General features: G+C 32.6%; 2 protein-coding genes across 4 annotated transcripts; one reads left to right on the top strand and one right to left on the bottom strand.

The window, feature by feature from the left end:
* Positions 1 to 5,203: 5,203 nt before the first annotated feature.
* On the top strand, positions 5,204 to 9,046 carry LOC109005064 (protein RDM1). 3 transcript variants are annotated; one of them, XM_018983835.2, is made up of 4 exons: positions 5,204 to 5,430; positions 5,864 to 5,898; positions 7,420 to 7,656; positions 8,453 to 9,046. In XM_018983835.2, the coding sequence occupies exons 3-4, from the start codon at positions 7,437 to 7,439 to the stop codon at positions 8,818 to 8,820; spliced, it is 588 nt and encodes a 195-aa protein (XP_018839380.1). In that variant the 5' UTR covers positions 5,204 to 5,430; positions 5,864 to 5,898; positions 7,420 to 7,436; the 3' UTR covers positions 8,821 to 9,046. The 3 variants fall into 3 exon arrangements, with proteins under 3 accessions (XP_018839380.1, XP_018839382.1, XP_018839381.1); XM_018983837.2 differs by having other exon boundaries at positions 5,250 to 5,430; positions 5,867 to 5,898; XM_018983836.2 differs by lacking the exon at positions 5,864 to 5,898 and having other exon boundaries at positions 5,250 to 5,430.
* A 731-nt stretch (positions 9,047 to 9,777) lies between these two features.
* LOC109005065 (homocysteine S-methyltransferase 3) lies at positions 9,778 to 15,064 on the bottom strand. The gene is made up of 7 exons (XM_018983838.2): positions 14,766 to 15,064; positions 13,100 to 13,156; positions 12,783 to 13,009; positions 12,180 to 12,309; positions 11,101 to 11,304; positions 10,491 to 10,562; positions 9,778 to 10,283 (listed from the first exon to the last, which is right to left on the bottom strand). Exons 1-7 carry the CDS (start codon positions 14,943 to 14,945, stop codon positions 10,140 to 10,142), a joined length of 1,014 nt encoding a protein of 337 aa, XP_018839383.1. The 5' UTR covers positions 14,946 to 15,064; the 3' UTR covers positions 9,778 to 10,139.
* Between the last annotated feature and the right edge of the window lie 2,517 nt (positions 15,065 to 17,581).

Below are 17,581 nucleotides of genomic sequence, written 5' to 3'. Positions count from 1 at the left end.
AATTTTGGAGGCTGAATTGGTGCATTTTTTAAGATGTTGGTGTCACAATCATACACTGATGGCTTATAAATTTGGTGCACTCAAAGAGTACTATTGCTCATGGAATTTGGCTTGTTCTAGCAGAAAATGTGCATTCATGTGCAGGAAACTTTGATAAAACACAAACTGAAAGGATTTACACTGAAATAATAAAATTAGAACCATTTATTTAAAAAATTTATTAAATATTTTTAAATATTTCACTTTATAAATCCATTGTAAGGTAGCCAGGCCGCCTTCTATATTGGACCATGTTGTTTTAGTGGTTTTCAATTTTAGTGGGTTGGGCTCAACTGTGGCTTTTTTCCTTTGCTTCCGAAACGACTCGTCGAACAGTTCTTCCCGGTTTCGATCACCCACCCTCTTTCTCCTCCCAAAAGAGGTCGCTAGATGCAAGGCCGATGAACTTGAGTGAGTTGCCCGGTTTCGACTTTCGAGGAGCACCGTATCTTTGAAAGAATTACGTATCATTATGATAAAATGATAATAGTCTAATCTTTTTTTAATTTTTTATGTTACAATATTTTAAATTGAGAATATTTTTATAAAAAAAAAAAAATCTATTCCTAATCCGGTTTCCAGATCACACACCACATGAATCTGATCTGCAGTACCTAAACGAAGGTTTCGTTTGGTTTTAAAAATTTTCTCAACTCATCTTAACTCATCATTACAATTTTTTTAAATCTCAACATAAAATATAATAAACAATTCAATTTTTTCAAATCCCAAAATAATAATAATATTAAAAAATAATATTCTAACAATATTTTATCATCTCAACTCAACTCAACTCAACTCATTTCAACATCCAAACACAACCAAAATCTCTCCCTCGTGAATGCCTCTGGCCCTCTACCTCCCTCTGAATCTGAATCCCTCCACCCCCGTCAGAAATGAAAAAATTTGATTTAGTGAATGAGTAATGTTATATATAATCGTGAAGTGTGTAAACGTCGTATAGTTATTTTTAAAAAGAGTAAAATTTACTATAAAAAAATTAATTTTTTATATATAGATTTCGTATTTATTCATTTTTATTTAAAATGATTACGCAACGCTTGTATACTCACAACTATAACTATCATTTCTCGTTAAAATAATATCATGGTCTAATAGTATATTTTTCTTATTGGAAAACAATTTGCATCTTTTTCTTTATTCTCAAATTTTCATTAAATTGATTGTTGTTCAGGATAGCAGCTCTATATCTAATATATTTCCTTGCTTCCTAATGATCTCTCTCTCTTTGAATTACAAGGAAGATAGCATTCTCATTGAATTAGTCAAAGTTAAAGGACAATTTTGATGAATGTAAGATAAATTTAACTTTTAATTATTCCGTTCACATAAATCTTCACATTGGAATAACTATTTTTTCATTATATAATAATAAAATAATATTAGATAAATTTAATTTTAGTTATTCACATTAAATCTCCACATTAGATTATACATTTATTCATTATATGGTAATGAATAATTAATAATTTCAAAAATATTTAATTTTTTAAATTATTAATTTTTTAAATTTTATCATATTTTACTATTCTACTTATTATATGTTAATTAATAATCATATTCTTATTAAATTAATATTCCAATTAATATATTAATTAATTGTGATAAAATATGTGATAGAAAGTAAGGGAGAGATAAATAATTAATAAAATATGTATTTGATGTATGTACAGTAACCTTCAAATTTGGAAAAACTTTTGAAAGTCACTGTAGTTAAATTTTAAATATTTAGAATTTGACTAATCCAATGTGAACATATTTTACTCTTTAATAGCTAAATACTCATTGGATTTAGCTTTTAGCTAATCCACACCATCATTGGATTAGCTAAAGTTAAAGTATATTTTTGATGAATACAAGATAAATTTAGCATTTAGCTATTACATTCACATAAATTTCTACATTGGAATAACCATTTTTTCATTATATGATAATAAAATAATATAAGATAAATTTAACTTTGACTATTCACATCAAATCTTCAAATTGGATTATCCATTTATTCATTATATAGTAATGAGTAATTAATAATTTTGAAAATTTTTTAATTTTTTTAATTATGAATTTATTTTATTTTATCATATTTTACTATTCATAATATTATATATTAATTAGTAATTGTATTCTAATTATATTTTTTCAATTGTCATTTAAAATGGAGAGAGAAATAATTGATATTAAAAGGAGAGAGAAATAAATAATATAAAAAGAATTTGATGAATGAATAGTGTGTTCCAAATTTGGAAATTAGTTTGGATATTACTGTAGCTATTTGGAATATAGCTAATTCAATGTGAGCAATTTAATGACCTAATAACTCAATTCTCATTGGATTTAACTTTTAGCTAATCCAATGAGAATTAGTATTGGACTCATCAAATTAGTCTAATATTTAAATTTTGATGAATTTGACTTTAAAATTACTGTATTGGATTCACCATATACACAAATCTTAAACTTTGAGCTACAAGATTTTTATCTTTATCTTCAAATTTGAAGATCTACTGTTCATAACTATCCAAATTATTTTATACTTATTTGAATGACATTGGCGGCTGGACCACTTTAAATGAATGTATTGAGACTGGCTAAACATTGTCGTTTTCATACATGAAGCTAAAGACAAAACCAAATAGAAAATTGTGCGTTATACTGTTGCTCAAATCACATGAATTCTTATAAAAAAAATCACATGGATTCGTAGTTTTTCAAACAATTTTCTTTATAAACTTAATATTTTTCTACATCTCAAATAAATATATTAAGTCTAAATATGAATAAAAATTATAATATTATAAAAAAATTATGCATTAAAATTTGTATATATGATTGTTAGGTAGAAGAAGAGTTGGCAAAATGTATTTATTGGATAATTAGGTTAAGGAAAAAAAATTAATTGGAAAATAATAATTTAAGTATTAAATTAAATTATTAATTAACATATGGTTAGTTTAATTGTAAAATATGAAAGAAAAAATTAAAAATATTATTATTAAAAAAATAATATTATGTTATTATTTTGATGAATCTAATAATTAATTTAATATAGAATTATAGATATGGAAGTTTTAAATTTATGAAAAATATATACTTTTTACCAAATTTTAAAAATAAATTTCATAAAATTAATGCCAATGCTAAGTTAAACTATTTCCGGCATGTCCTTTTGTAATTGGCGCTCGAACTGTAGAAAGGTTAATTAATGAGGCGGTAATTTTAAGCTGACTTGTCTGACGTATGTTTCATTTATATCATCATCATTATCATCATAGTTTTCTATTTCAATGGAAGTAAAGCAGATATTATTGCCTCTATTCCGAGCATCGGAGTCTCTTACAAACGCCAAGCGGCTGTTAGCTAGCGTGCGCTATGGGCCTACTCGACCAGCTGTGGGACGACACAATCGCCGGTCCGCGGCCGGATGAAGGTCTCGGGAAGCTCCGGAAGCACTCTGCGTTTTCCTTCCGATCTGGATCCGGCAAGGGTATTCAGTGTTTTGCTATTCTTAGCCGGCGGCGTAATTTAGTGGAGGCTATATCGTCATCTTCCTTCCGTCCTAATAACGAACTAAACCAAAGTCATCGAAATGAATATAATTCTAATCGATTATCAGGAACTTATATGCTTTGAATTTGACTTTGCCAAAATTTAAAAAAAAAAAAAAAAAAAAAAAAGCAGATATTATTGAATCATAGAGGAACAATTACAAACTCAGCCGCCCGGGAATATATACAAACACAAACATCAACAGGGATTGAACATTTGTGGCTTGTAGAGACTCAAAATTGTGAAATCCACAAAACCCAAGATCGACAAAACAACCTCCCACCCTCCAACAAAATTTACATTCTTTAATAAAATGAAGACAATGAAAAACTATGGAGTAGCTTCGCGAGAGAAAACTTATGTGAGTTGAACATGGACGAGAGTTGAACGCGGTGAGTCGGTTGTGAGCAGATAAAGAAGCTCTGATCGATTCTCATCGATCGGTCATTCTCGTCAACAATCCCAAACTGTGGCAAACATGAAGGCTAGCGGAGGAAGAATGTGGGAGGGGGGGGAGGAATCCGAAATCCACCCACATCAGACTAATTTGGGGTATTTAGTGTCTCTAAACTAAAACACATGAGTTTTAAAAATAAAATAAAAGCCACATCACCGGCTTCGTGTGGTATATGTGGAAATAAGGTAGATGAGTAGAACTATTCTTTTATGAAATTTTTATTTTTATCTCTAGTTTAAAATAAAATTGTGCAAACGGTTGTATGTGGATCAATCTTATGAGAATATTAGTAGAATTCTAATAATTAATAGTAAAATGTCTTAGGATGTATAAGTCATACCTATTCATTTTAAGAAAAAGTGAGATCCACCATTAAAAAATAATTTTTTTCATGTTTGTCTTCATTTTTTCAGGAGTTTTGCGCATCCTAAAATTGCACAAATCATTTTTCAATAATTATTTTTGCTTTTTTTTGTTCAAATTCAATACCTTATACTAACAACCATTTTTGGCATTTTAGTTTAGATTGGAGTCCTTAAGAATCTCAGTTAGACAATTAACAAAAGTTCTGTAAAATTTTTATTTGAGAAAATTCAAAATTTTGTTAACAAAGTTATTAATTCAGTTAAATATGATTGTCAGTGTTAATCAGAAAAAATTCAAAAATATGCGTTTTTGTCACTCTGTACTGAAAAGATATTATAAATTCGTAATTAAAATAAGAAAAGGACTAAAAATCTATAGTAAAAGTATTGGTATTAGACTCATCAAATGAGTGTCATTTTCAAAATTTTTAAAATTTGTGTTTAAAATCACTACATTAGATTCAACATACACTATAAAATATTCAACTTTGTGTTACAGTACATTTAAGTTTATTTCTAAATTTGAAAATTAATTATTTACTCTATAACTATTATTTTATTTACTTAAATTATTATCTCTCATAAGTTATAATATATTTAAGTTGAAAAATAATAATTTAAATATCAAATTAAATTATTAATTAACATATAATTAATATAATTATAAAATATAAAAAAATTAAAAATATTATTATTAAAACAATAATATTATATTATTATTTTAACTAATTACTAGTTATAGTTACAGAGATTTTAAATTTATGAAATATTTTTCATCAAATTTATCTCTCGTGATGAAACCAATGCATAAAAACTAATGCCAATGCTTAGGGTCTTGACTGGCCGCCAGTTGGGGCAAACTGCACCAGTTCTATATATGGTCTACGCTTCCATAACAGTCACAGCAATCTCTCTCTCCCCAGTATCGTCATCTGCCTCCTACATCGTTAAATTGACAAAGTTTGCTAACCCATCCGAGAAAAATCAATTTCCTGTTCAAAGGTAAATCTCTCTCTGTCTCAATTTTCCTTCTTTGATACTTTTCTTTCCGTTTGTTAAAGTTATAACGGGGTCCTCGCCGAATTGTCCATTTAGATCAAGACCCAACAATGGAGAATTGGGGGTGGGGGTGGGGGTTAGCTTGTTGCATTATGGAGAAACGTATAAATTTTTAGTGGAAACAATGGTTCTGTGGTAGCTTTGTTTTTCTCATTGATCAAATGGTTATCTTTTGTGCATTATAGATAGTTTTATATAGTCATGCAAATTAGCATGCAAATGGGTCGTTGGATTTTCCAGTCACCTAGAGAGAAGGGGGGGAGAATAAATTTAATTAAGTAAAAAGGCTTTTTATTTGCTCAGATTTCGAAGATATGGTAGTAGGAGAGCCTATAATGGTTTTAGAGGAAGTGACTCGGTTTCATATTTTTTGCAGTAGACATCAGAAAGATCCCAGCTTTATTGTCAACGGTATGCACAATAAAGTTCAATTTAGAGTACTTGGATTTTATCCATTTCTATTGGTTTCCATTTTTTTTTTTTTTTGATAAAACATATTGCATTCATTACTAACGGCATTACAACTTTGACATGAAACATACATAACAAGCTAACTTCCACATTAATAGTTCCCCAATACACAACTGTGACTGACATAGTCTAGTCCCATGCTGCAAACCTCTGCAGACCACCGTTTGAGAGACAGCACAACTCTGTCCAAGACAGAGTTTACAAATCCCATACTCTGTCTAAGACGAAGTAGAGGACACACTCTATAGACAAAAATCTAAGAGACACACTCTATGGACGAAAGTCCAAGAGACTATGTGTTTTTTGTTTTTATTTTTCTAAAACAAAAAGACATAACAGAAATTAAAGATACATGAGAAAAAACTAATTACATCTTGGAAAGACATAGAACGGCATTTTCAACCTTGGAGGAAAAAAAGACAAACAAAGTGATTGTGATGGCGCGTGAGAGCCACGCGCCACCCTGGGAGTATGGCGGTTAGTTAGGTCTGAAGTAACCGATGGCCCTGGACCCAAAAAAGCCGCACGTGGCGGCAAAAGAGCACCCATGGCGGTGGCGCATGGATTTCACGCGCCCACTTTGGACTGCACTTGTGGCTCACACGCAGCGCCGTTCGGCGAAATTCTTTACCCGTCTGAAGGATCGGTTCCTTGGTAAACCTGCGGTAGGACATGTGGTGGTCGCCGGATGCCGAAGAGCAGCAGATTGGCCTTCCGCCATACTTAGCCCTAAAAAAACAACTAAAAAAAGAAAAGGAAAGAAAAAAACTAGAGAGGAGATGGTGGAGGGTGGTCCCTCCTCCCTCCTCCTATTGGTTTGTTTGTGCGCAATTTTTTTTTCTTATAAATAATTTTGTGCGTAATTACTTGCTGTTATACCCTTTCATTTTGTTGTCCGTAGTCTTTTTTATAAAGGTTTTATAATGGCTTGTTTGAGAGGTTTTGGGCTTAGTTTTGGCCATCAGAAGAGAAAATCAACGATACAAGGGTGTAGAACATCATTTTTAAGACTTGTATGGAAATAACTGCAGTCATGAAGCAAACAGAAAATTGTTCAGCATGGCAAAACCATGAAGTTTTTCATTTATAAAAAACATGATTTGGATCTGAACAGAAGGCATTGGCATGCATCTGAACCAATGGGAACGCTAATATATCTAAATCTACTGTTAGCAAAAGTAATTCATGGTGGTGTGAAATGCCTCTAAAAGCATTCACAGGCTTTGATTTCTTTCTCATTTTCTAATTTCATTGGGCCAAAGTTTCATGCATGCAGTTATTTATCTTCTTACTTCATTGCACATTTCTGTGTTTTTTTTTTTTTGCCTGCTCCTGAGCATACATTTATTGCTCTAAATCAAGTTACTTTGATCCTTCTCGGAGCGTGGAACTCTTTTGCTTCTTCTGTTTAAGCTTTCCGTTGTTGATTTTGATGTAAAGTCGATCATTTTTCTTCTTCAGGATAAATTCTATCTACCATGAAGAGGGCAATGTCATGGAAGGAGCAGGTTGATGTTATATCATCAGATGATTCTTCTTCCTCAGACTCAGAGATAGAAGTCAATGATGGGTGTGATCAAAATCTGCCAGTCAACCAGTGGTGCGATGGCAAGCAGCCAGACAATGATGAGAGTGATGGCAAGCAGCCAATGAATAACGTGGCATTAGCTCAACTTTCCAAAGAAATAACACCTGAAGGTATTGACTCACTTGGGATTAAGGCCTTGTCTTACTTTTGTTATAAAAAAAGAAAAAGAAAAAGAAATCCATGTGGCACTGCTTTGCCTTTACTCTATAGGATCGTCCTTATCCATCTATGTTTAAATGTCGGCAATTATAATCACCTAGTGGTACAATGCAGTGTGTTCCATTAAATGTGCTGGACGAGCAGTTTCAGCATGACTGCCTCAATTGATTAATACTAATTACTAACAAGTTTTGCTTGTCCATCAATGGCACAAGAGTATGAAAATCAAATCTAGCTCTCAATTCTGTAATATATGAGTCACTTGATTTGGGACAAATGTATAGATTTTTAACTTTGCCAACATTATCTCTAACTTTCCCACTCCCCCAACATTCAGATGTTGCTTTCCTTGTGAAAAAGCTGATTCTCCTCCTTACCTTTCTTCATGTTGGATGCATAACATTTCACTTCTAGATCATTTTGATATTCTGCAAGTTGCATCAAGCAAAAGGAAAATATTTTATACTAGATTCTTCTATGTTGACTAAGATGAAAAGAATCGTGTTTGTTTGAGTTTTGCTTGCACTTCGCTGACAGTCATGCTAATATGGGTCTCAGCAGGTAGGAACCTCTTAGAAACTTTCTTTGGCTCGTAAGTTACTGTGGATCCCATTTTTGACATTGCCATTTAAATTAATTTGTACAGCTTTCTATTTTATTCTACCTTTGGTTGCCTTATTAATTCTTAATGATGATCTCATTTTCAAAAGTGCCTTCTCTTTTATGGGCATACCTTTTATTCTGCAGATGCATTAGTCAGAAGGGCAGAAATGTATCAGGTGTACATGAAGCAAATTCCAATTCCAACACACCGTGGTTCTGTCATTCCATTTAATACATGGATGGGATTAGGCAAATCCATTAAGCAGTTATATGGTCAGCCCTTGCACTACCTCACCAATAGTCTCCTAAGACAGTGGGACCAACTGAGGATTGGCAGTGAGGATGAAAATAAGCCTTTGGATACTATAATTCACCCTTGTAAAGCTGAGGCTGCCATCTGGCTTATGGAAGAAGTCCATCGGTGCACCTCATCACATCTTCATCTAGCCAAAATCTGGCATTTTGACCCAATGCACCATACTTTTGTTGATAACATTTTCCCACAATTATGAACCACATATTGAAAGGCCAGCAGGCCCTAGAGTTTTCACCTGCCATGTGCTGGTTCTGTAAAATGTCATTTAGGTTCCTCAGATTTGTTCAGGATCTGTATCTCCTTAGTATGAAGATTAAGAAAACATTCTCTCTTCCTTTCCAATGCATGTAATCGTTTACTCTTGGCATAAACTGTCATTGGAAAGAATCAAGAATGAATGATATCGCTTTTATTCTTGGGGCATTTATCTTATCAAATTATTTTCTCTTGGATTTGAAGCCTTGAATGCAACTGCTCATTCTTCGTGCAATATGTAATCAAATTGACATATAGAGTTTGATGATAAAAATCTACATAAGCAGCGGGTTTCAGAAGGGGAAGTATTCGAGGGTGGACAAGCAAAACTAGTCAATTGAGGGTGGTAGAGAATCTAGGACCAGTTTTTAACTCTAGCCTTCTTGGAGTATTCGAGGGTGGTAGAGAATCTTAAGGGCTGATTTGGATTCAGAAATGGTTTTAGCTGAAGGTGAAAATTGAAAAAAAATACTATTAGAATATTATTTTTTAATATTATTATTATTTTAGAATTTAAAAAAATTAAATTGCTTATTATATTTTATGTAATAATTTAAAAAAATTGTAATAATGAGATGAAATATTTTTTAAATCCAAACAGAGCCTAAATGTAACGGATTGCCCAAGTTTTGTCATTATTTCTTCCAGTAGTATGATACAAAGAAAGTAGCAAATCTAAAAATCCCACTCCTAGTTTCTCATTCTTAGAGCATGTTTGGAATTGAGTTTGAAAGTTTAAAAAGTGCGTTTAACTATTTAAAAACTCTTTTAAGGAAAAAATAATATGTTTGATAAATTTATAAAAAGTGTTTTAATCACCTAAAAAAACTGAAAATCTACTTTTTTTAAGAAGCACAAAATTGAAGTTTTTATAGAAAAGTTCCTGCAGATAATTATATATTTTTAAAAAATCAATGCAACTAACTTTAAAAGTGTTTTAGATACATGTTTATCAAATAATAAACAGCTTTTGAACTATAGAGCTTATTATTTAAGTTATAAGCTATAAGCCCTAAAACTATAAGTTATATTTCCTACCACAATGCCAAACATGCCCTTAATACAATCCCAGCCTGCGAAGTTTGGGTTCATGCAAGTCTGATGCGCAAGCTCAGCGTTGAACTACTTTTGCCGGTCAAGGGATGGAGCATTGAATTTCCTTTCCAGTTTTCTAGTCAAGGCATAGTTCCTTGCAGTCTACCTTATTGCAGGAGGGAACTGGAAGGGAAGCCTGGTGGTATGATTTCAGACCATACTGCATTAGTTTTTATCAGAGAGCGCCTTGGATATGGCTCTAATGGTTTTTGGGGAGGTTCTGCAGCACCCACCAAAGAGAGACGCCCCGGCCTCCTGCCACTTAACTATGTACGCGACAAAATCTTCATCTACGTCCCCACTTGATTCCTGCGAAAAGAGAACATAAAAATTCAGATCTTCGAGGGAATACTAAACATTGTCAGAACCTACCATCTATGGAACTCAAGGTGAGTTTTGGACGAATGTAGCAGGCAGCGATTGATGTCCATGAAGGACTGGCATGAACTAATTATTTCAAACTATATGAACTGGATCCTTGCAGCACAGAGCGTTAGTGTAAAGTAGGAAACTCACCACCCATTGCTTGTTCTGAGCATCGTACATCTCACCACTGTTGGGATATATCAGTACTGGTTTACTTGTTATCTGCCAATTGAAAACATCAATTCAAAATTTTCTAATTTTGAGCAGGGTAAGTGCGAAATGCATCAGTAGTATCCTTCTACTTCATTTGACAGCTCATTTGAAGAGGAATTATATTAGCTGTGATAAATATGCTAAAGAATGATTGGTCCAACTATGTAATACATCGAATAAATTCACTGGACATCAAGGTGAGGATTGCCGGTATATACGATGTACTGCACCTATCCAATTCTATTACAAGTCACAGGACATAATGATTACTTGCGTGTAGGACAATAACAAAGAAATAAAACAATCTCAGGCGAGCACAGCACCTGAAGTTTTAAACACGCAGCTAAAGAATCTTTCTTAAGAGGTATGTAACAGTGCAAATTACAAAAACTTGAAATCACATGAATTCAACTTAAGGAATGTTGATTAGTGAATTGTTAGGGGCACCTAACCAAACTCCTCCACTAGTTCGAGAGAAAAAATTCAGATTTAGAACCCACCTTAGTATTTAATCTTATAAATAAGCATCATCCCAGAAAAAATATACCTTCCGTATAGATGCAACTAGTCCATGGATGAATCTAGGAGGGGTACAGTTGACTCCAACAGCAACAACTTTCTTGCATGAATCTGCAATGGAGGCACACTCTGCAATAGGATCTCCACTAACAACATTAATTCCATCCTTTGAATTGAAAGAGAACCATGCTGGAATTTCTATGCCTTCTTCCTCAAGAAGCGCAGCATATGCCTGCATGAAATAAGAGAAAATCAATGAATATGGCTCAGCCAGAGCCAGAGGCCACACTGAAAGTGTTGTCATCAAATATCAGAAGGCATAGTATCAAACCAACAAGATAAATTTTTCCATATTAAAGGAGTAAAAATATATTTAATGTACACTACGGTTCTGGCTTCTGACCATTGCCCAGACCTTTTTTCTGGATTGACAAGTTTTGATACCAAATGAGATGACTCTAGCTGAACCCCTGAAGGGAATTGACATCAGGTGGAACAATTTCTTTTTTTTTTATTCGCACCGGGTGTCTAGGTGCAGTATCCTGACTAATCCCGGGGGTGCATAGGCCATTGGCAAGGAGTTTCCCGCAAGTGCACAACAGGTGGAACAATTCAAGATGCCTGTGGGCTGTGTACCATGTTTTACACGTAAAAGGTCACTTAAAAAATCCGCTTTTCACGTCGTTTTTAATGAAAACTAGATATGCCTTGCACATGATACAGTTCAATAATTAACTTGACATGTTTCTAATTATCGCTCGAGCATGTAGGCACTTTGTTAAATAATTAGAGAAACAAAACTAAGCTGCATGAATTAAAGATGTAAAAATAAATTTGGAATTAAAAATGGAAGAACGTAACCAGGTTACCTTTAGCGTCTCCTGATATTCACTTAAGAGTACAACTAAATATATATCCCCATACATATCATATTCTCCTTTCAGATCAACATAATAACCACTAAATGACTTGATAAGGAGCTAGATAACTAATTAATGGATGTTGACGAGATGGCACTTGCATGAGAACCTCCTGCGGAACTACAAGATAAATAAGATGGTGCTAACACGTGTCAGAAAGTATAGTTGTACATTGTCAGCATGATACCTTCGCTTCTAGCTTATTTGGAATCGTTTCAAATGCAATTAAATCAGCCCCTGAGTTGGCTAGAATCTGAACCCTTCTCCTGTGAAAATCCTTTAACGTTTCTAAAGTAATTGTATCACCATAGATTCCACTGTGAAGAGGAAAAAAAAAACATAAAAAGGCATGTTGATAAATCATAATAAAAAATCATACTATCTAAGCCAAACTGGCAAAAAAAAAAGGAAAAAAACAAAGACCACAATCCAATGCCAACAAGCCTGGCCACGCTAGACATTATAGTTTCTTTGAGAACAAACTCTCCCCAAAATTAAGACAGGCATAACCATGACCAATTGACCACTTTGCGAAAGATAAATGTCCAATTTTCCATGGTGTGTCACATATGAAGGTTTCACAACGATCTTAAATTCAATCCTATACTTCAAGCCAAGCATTCGAATAACAAATGGCATGCATGCATCAGTCAAGTACAAAGTATAATATGCATGCATCCATAAGCTGCATGCTTTGACAAGCAATGAAGAATTAGAGATGAAAGTAAAAATATCAATACCAATGAAAACCAGGTTTAGAAATTATTCCATGGACACCATGTTCACACACCTATACTCAGAACCATCAGCTAAATAAGCTCCATAGCTTCCCACAGAAGCTACAACTAAAATTGGACGTCTTGATTTCTTTACATTTTCCATGATGCCCCAAGATTCCTTTGCGCACTGATCATAGTAAATTTCCCGTGCCTCACATGCAATCTCTACACTTTTCCTAAGCAAAGCTTCTGCTTCTTCTCTAGAAAAGCCTTTAGCCTCAAATCCCTGAATGGTGGCCTGTGTCAAATAGAAGCAACGTAAATTCTATTAACAATTAAAATTTCCAAAGGTGAAAACAGAGGATAATAGGTGGGTATCAAAAACTACCTGATAAGATGCTGTTAATATAATGTTTGCACCAGCATCAAGGTAATCTAGGTGAACCTATTCAACAAAACAAAAATATTCAAAAGAAATGTCATAGTCAGTTGTTTTTTTCCTTTTTTAGTTTAAATTGTAAAATAATAGAGACATTAAGGCTTGTGATGGTGGAAAAGGAAAGCTAAGAAGTAAGAACAAATATATGACGATAATAATGTTTTCCAAAGGCCTACTTCTAGTACAAGAGCTTTTTTTTTTTTTTTTATCAATAAACAAAAATTTTCACTAGGAGCACAAGAGCATTTTAGATCAGTTATTTAACAATTAGTCCAATAATTGATCAGAACACACAGTTACTTTGGCAGTTTAGCCTTTCTCGTTGAAGGGTTATTTTGCCAATAGGACAATAACCTTACAAGAGTCAGGTGAAAGAAGTTGAAAACGAGGCAAGCATCTAAATTTCAACTATCTTTCAAACTCAATTTGAATGATTGCAATTAGATTTGCCGATGGCCTGATGCGTGATTAATTTAGAATAATTTGATATTGACATCTCTATAACTATCCGTTTTTCTCTCTTGTATGCAACAAGCCACCTTGTGCCAAGCCCCGGTTTTTTATTTTAAAATGACTTATATTGCATGAAAGAGACTTGTGAGAATCCAACAAAGGACCACGAATACCCAGTCTTGGACAGAAAACCTGTACGCATACATCTATTACATATGCATGTATATGTATTTGTTTTCCACTGGGAATATGCTTGATTGTCCTATTAATATGAGATACCTGACACAGCTCTGCATTCTTCACTGAAGAACACTGTCTTCATAAGGCTTTACCTGTGAAGATACTCTTCACTAAGTAGAGCTCACGCGGACGATTCTAGATTTGTGTGAATCCCATTAAAATTTGAGGGTCAAATACAGTTTCACTCTTTAAATTATCAAGCTGCATCTAAACTGTCAAAATTGATATACTACACCCATGAACTTTAAAAACATGATAAATAGCATCATGTTCAAACATGACCGTTAAGATAGATTTACAATGGAAAAAGCTCATTGCAATCAAAACAACAACAAAAATACAGTGGAGGAAAATCTCACATATTAAAGGGATTTACTTTGAAATTTTGAATATCGCAAAATGAGAAGCAAAACTTATAAATGCTATAAAACCATTTGCTCCAACCAAAAATAGAGTTATAAATGTCAACAGAAGGAAAATATGCGAAAACTTCCTTAATTTCTCATCGAGCGTTTATAGTATTTATACAAGAATAAAAGGAATAATATTGTTACAATAACTTGAGAGAATAATAACAGAATTGTCTACTGTGCTATTCTAGAAGGAATATCATGTGTCTGCTGTAAATGGCGTGAACCACTACTCTGCCTCTCTGATATAGTTGACGTGCAGTGCATGCTCGTCTGCTGTTTGTTGGAATGCTCCAGTGTCGAGTCAGTTATGCTAATAATAAAAAAGCACTCTTTTTCTTCTGATAGATGAAGGGATATTATGACTTTGCTCACGTTTTCTTAAAAAAAATCTATATGTTTTTAGTATCTAAAACAGGAAACCATTTTATGGTACCTCCTGTCCCTTCATTTTTTACTCGTATTTTGTTGACTCAAAACGAAAAACAAAGACAGAGATATAAAGAGATTACCCTTCTGACAAGGTGAGGAGAATCGATAAGGCATTTGGCGCTCCAGAGAGGGTCGTTAAGGTCGGCCCCATGTCGTTCGAGTTCCGTAGCAAAGCCTCCATCAATGACAACGTATCCACCGCACTCGCGAATGAAACCGGACATAAACGAAGACGTCTCCTCCGCACATCCTAAATCCATGTCTTCTAAACCAAAAAGGTTTCGGCGAGATCTCACGGCGCCCGGGGGGAGAAGGCGGTGAGTTTCGTGGCGACTGGCGAGTTCACTTCCTACGGTTCTTTAAAAACTAAAAACAAAGAAATTTATAGAGGGAAGGCAATATTCTTGTTGAATTAATTTGTACGTCAGCCGGAAACTCAGCACACTCAACGCATTGAATTAATTTTTATTTCTGTCTATTTTTCATAATTATATATATAAAAAACAAGATAAATAAACAGAAAATAATTCTCTGTAATTTATGTAAAATTAAGGTTAGATTGAAATATTGAGTTGAAATAAAATAAGTTAAAATGAAAATTAAAAATTGAATAAGATATTATTATAATATTATTTTTTAATATTATTATTATTTAAAAATTTAAAAATATTAAAATATTTATTATATTTTATATATAAATTTTAAAAAATTATAATAATTAAAAGAGATGAAACGAATTAAATTGAGATGAATCCAAACGAAAAACTTATTTTGTTATCGTATTTTCCTATCTTTTGTAACGATAATTAAGGAAAAAACTGTTGAAATTTCTCATGAACCTGATTAACTATAGCGTCCACGTTTCTTATTTATTTATTTATTTTCTTTTTTCCCTTCTTTCCAACCTAAACAGTTTTATTTTCTATTTCTATTCTTTATTTTCTTTTTCTTTTTTTGGCCTTTTGTTTAATTTGTTGTCTGCCTCCTTTGTTTTCAAAAAATTTTTTAACTCATCTTATCTAATTATTACATATTTTTTAAATTTTTATATAAAATAAAATAAAAATTCAACTTTTTCAAATTTTAAAATAAAAATAATATTAAAAATATATATTCTAACAATATTTTATTTAATTTTTAACTTTAATTTCAAAAAATCTTATCTTATTTATGAAAATAAACGAGATTTTAGACTCTTACCTTAGCTTCTTTAAGATTTATCTACTTTAGGAATAAATCATGCTACAAATACATATGATTTTCACGAAGAAAACACATACCAACCATAAAAAAATTACTATTCATATCATTTATTCTTTGGATATCTATCTCTTATTCATGTGCTCTAAACTTCAGAGAACAACATTTTCGAGATAGATGAGGAAGTAGATATATATAGGTAAAGAAAATGACAGACAGTAATGGTGACACGAGGCCATCACTTCCAAGAGAGAGACAGAAATTCATTGGGGAAAATGAATAGAAGCCATCTGGGAGCCTGAGGATGAATTAGGATTGCCTAGCAAGCAACTTGTGCAAAGTCAAGATAAGAAAAAGGTGCAAAGTGATGATGATGATGATGATGGCGGCCAAGAAACATGGAAATACGATAAGGTTGGGTTGCCTGCCGGCTGTCACTACAATTATATGAAGGATAAGATTGAAACAGACAAGAGTGCCATCACTTGCACCTCACTTGTTATTTTATAGCACGTTTGAGGTCGGGTCTTTTGATTTTTTATATCTGAATTTTGAGTCTTTATATTTATTTGTAACTTCCTAGATGTCTGGTTATAATTATGATTTTTTTTCGTTAAAAATAAAGACTATCAATAAAATTAAAATATTATTTTTTTATTAAAATAATAATAATAATAATTTATTTATGTTTTAAGAATGCATGCTGTCCAACTTGGAATTTTTATATTAATTTCTTTCTGCCATATTACTCACAAAATTCAATCTCGATGTTGTTGATACTTAGAAATATGATCTGTTCAATCGTCACAACAGGCGATGTTTAGGATATCATCAATCTCTAAGAAATTATAAGGTTGGAGAAGCAAAAAGACAACTCTTATAGTTGTTTCGGAGAAATATATGTTACCTAGGTTTGTAAGAAAGAGTTCCCACTTAAAGATCGTCAATTCTATTTTATGTTAAAAATTAAATAATTTTCAAGCTCGTTTACTGAAAATCTCACCACAATATTGATATGAAAACCATCTGCATCAACTAACAAAAAAAAAAAACATATATTTACATGTTTTTATTTATTTTTAACTGTAATGAATCCTATAACAAGTCGCTACACAACCATTTGTAAGTAACAGAATTAGGGGTGGCAATATGTGACACGACCCGTTAACTCAATACGAACACGACACGATAAAAGCGGGTTAGGGTTTAGCCTTAAAGGGTTCGGGTCAAAACGGGTTGACCCGTTAAGACACGATTGCTTAACGGGTCACTAACGAGTCAACCCATTATGACCCGTTAAGGAATTTAAATTTACCTTTATACCCTTAGACCTAAAGGGCAAGGAGGACGCTCCACTTCCTTCTTCAAGTTCTAAATTTATTTAAATTTGTGTTTTTAATTTTTTATTATATTTGGGATTGTAACATTAATATATTTATATTGTATGTTTTGTTTATTATATTTGAAATGTAATTTTAATAATGAATATTATTATAAATTGTGTGGATCATATTTGTTTGGATTGTAATTTTAGACTTGTAGTTAGTTTTTCATTTTTTATAGATATTATTTATATTTATATATTTATATAAAATCAATTAAGTCAAACGGATTGTGTCGTGTCGTATCGTGTTTGTTCAACTCATTAACGTAAACGGGTTAAAACGGAACGGGTCGTATCGTGTCGCATCGTGTC

Source organism: Juglans regia, chromosome 12 (genome assembly GCF_001411555.2).
Source record: "Juglans regia cultivar Chandler chromosome 12, Walnut 2.0, whole genome shotgun sequence".
In the NCBI taxonomy this organism is placed as follows: Eukaryota; Viridiplantae; Streptophyta; class Magnoliopsida; order Fagales; family Juglandaceae; genus Juglans; species Juglans regia.
This window is presented reverse-complemented; position numbering and strand designations above follow the sequence as displayed.

Excerpts from the sequence above, each read along its gene's own strand:
- LOC109005064 (XM_018983835.2), top strand. The coding sequence starts at position 7,437 with ATGAAGAGGGCAATGTCATGGAAGGAGCAGGTTGATGTTATATCATCA. Across the intron at positions 7,657-8,452 it reads CAAAGAAATAACACCTGAAG|ATGCATTAGTCAGAAGGGCA; the intron begins GTATTGACTCAC and ends TTTATTCTGCAG.
- LOC109005065 (XM_018983838.2), bottom strand. The coding sequence starts at position 14,945 with ATGGATTTAGGATGTGCGGAGGAGACGTCTTCGTTTATGTCCGGTTTC. Across the intron at positions 13,157-14,765 it reads CTCCTCACCTTGTCAGAAGG|GTTCACCTAGATTACCTTGA; the intron begins GTAATCTCTTTA and ends TTTGTTGAATAG. Across the intron at positions 11,305-12,179 it reads CAAATAAGCTAGAAGCGAAG|GCATATGCTGCGCTTCTTGA; the intron begins GTATCATGCTGA and ends TATTTCATGCAG.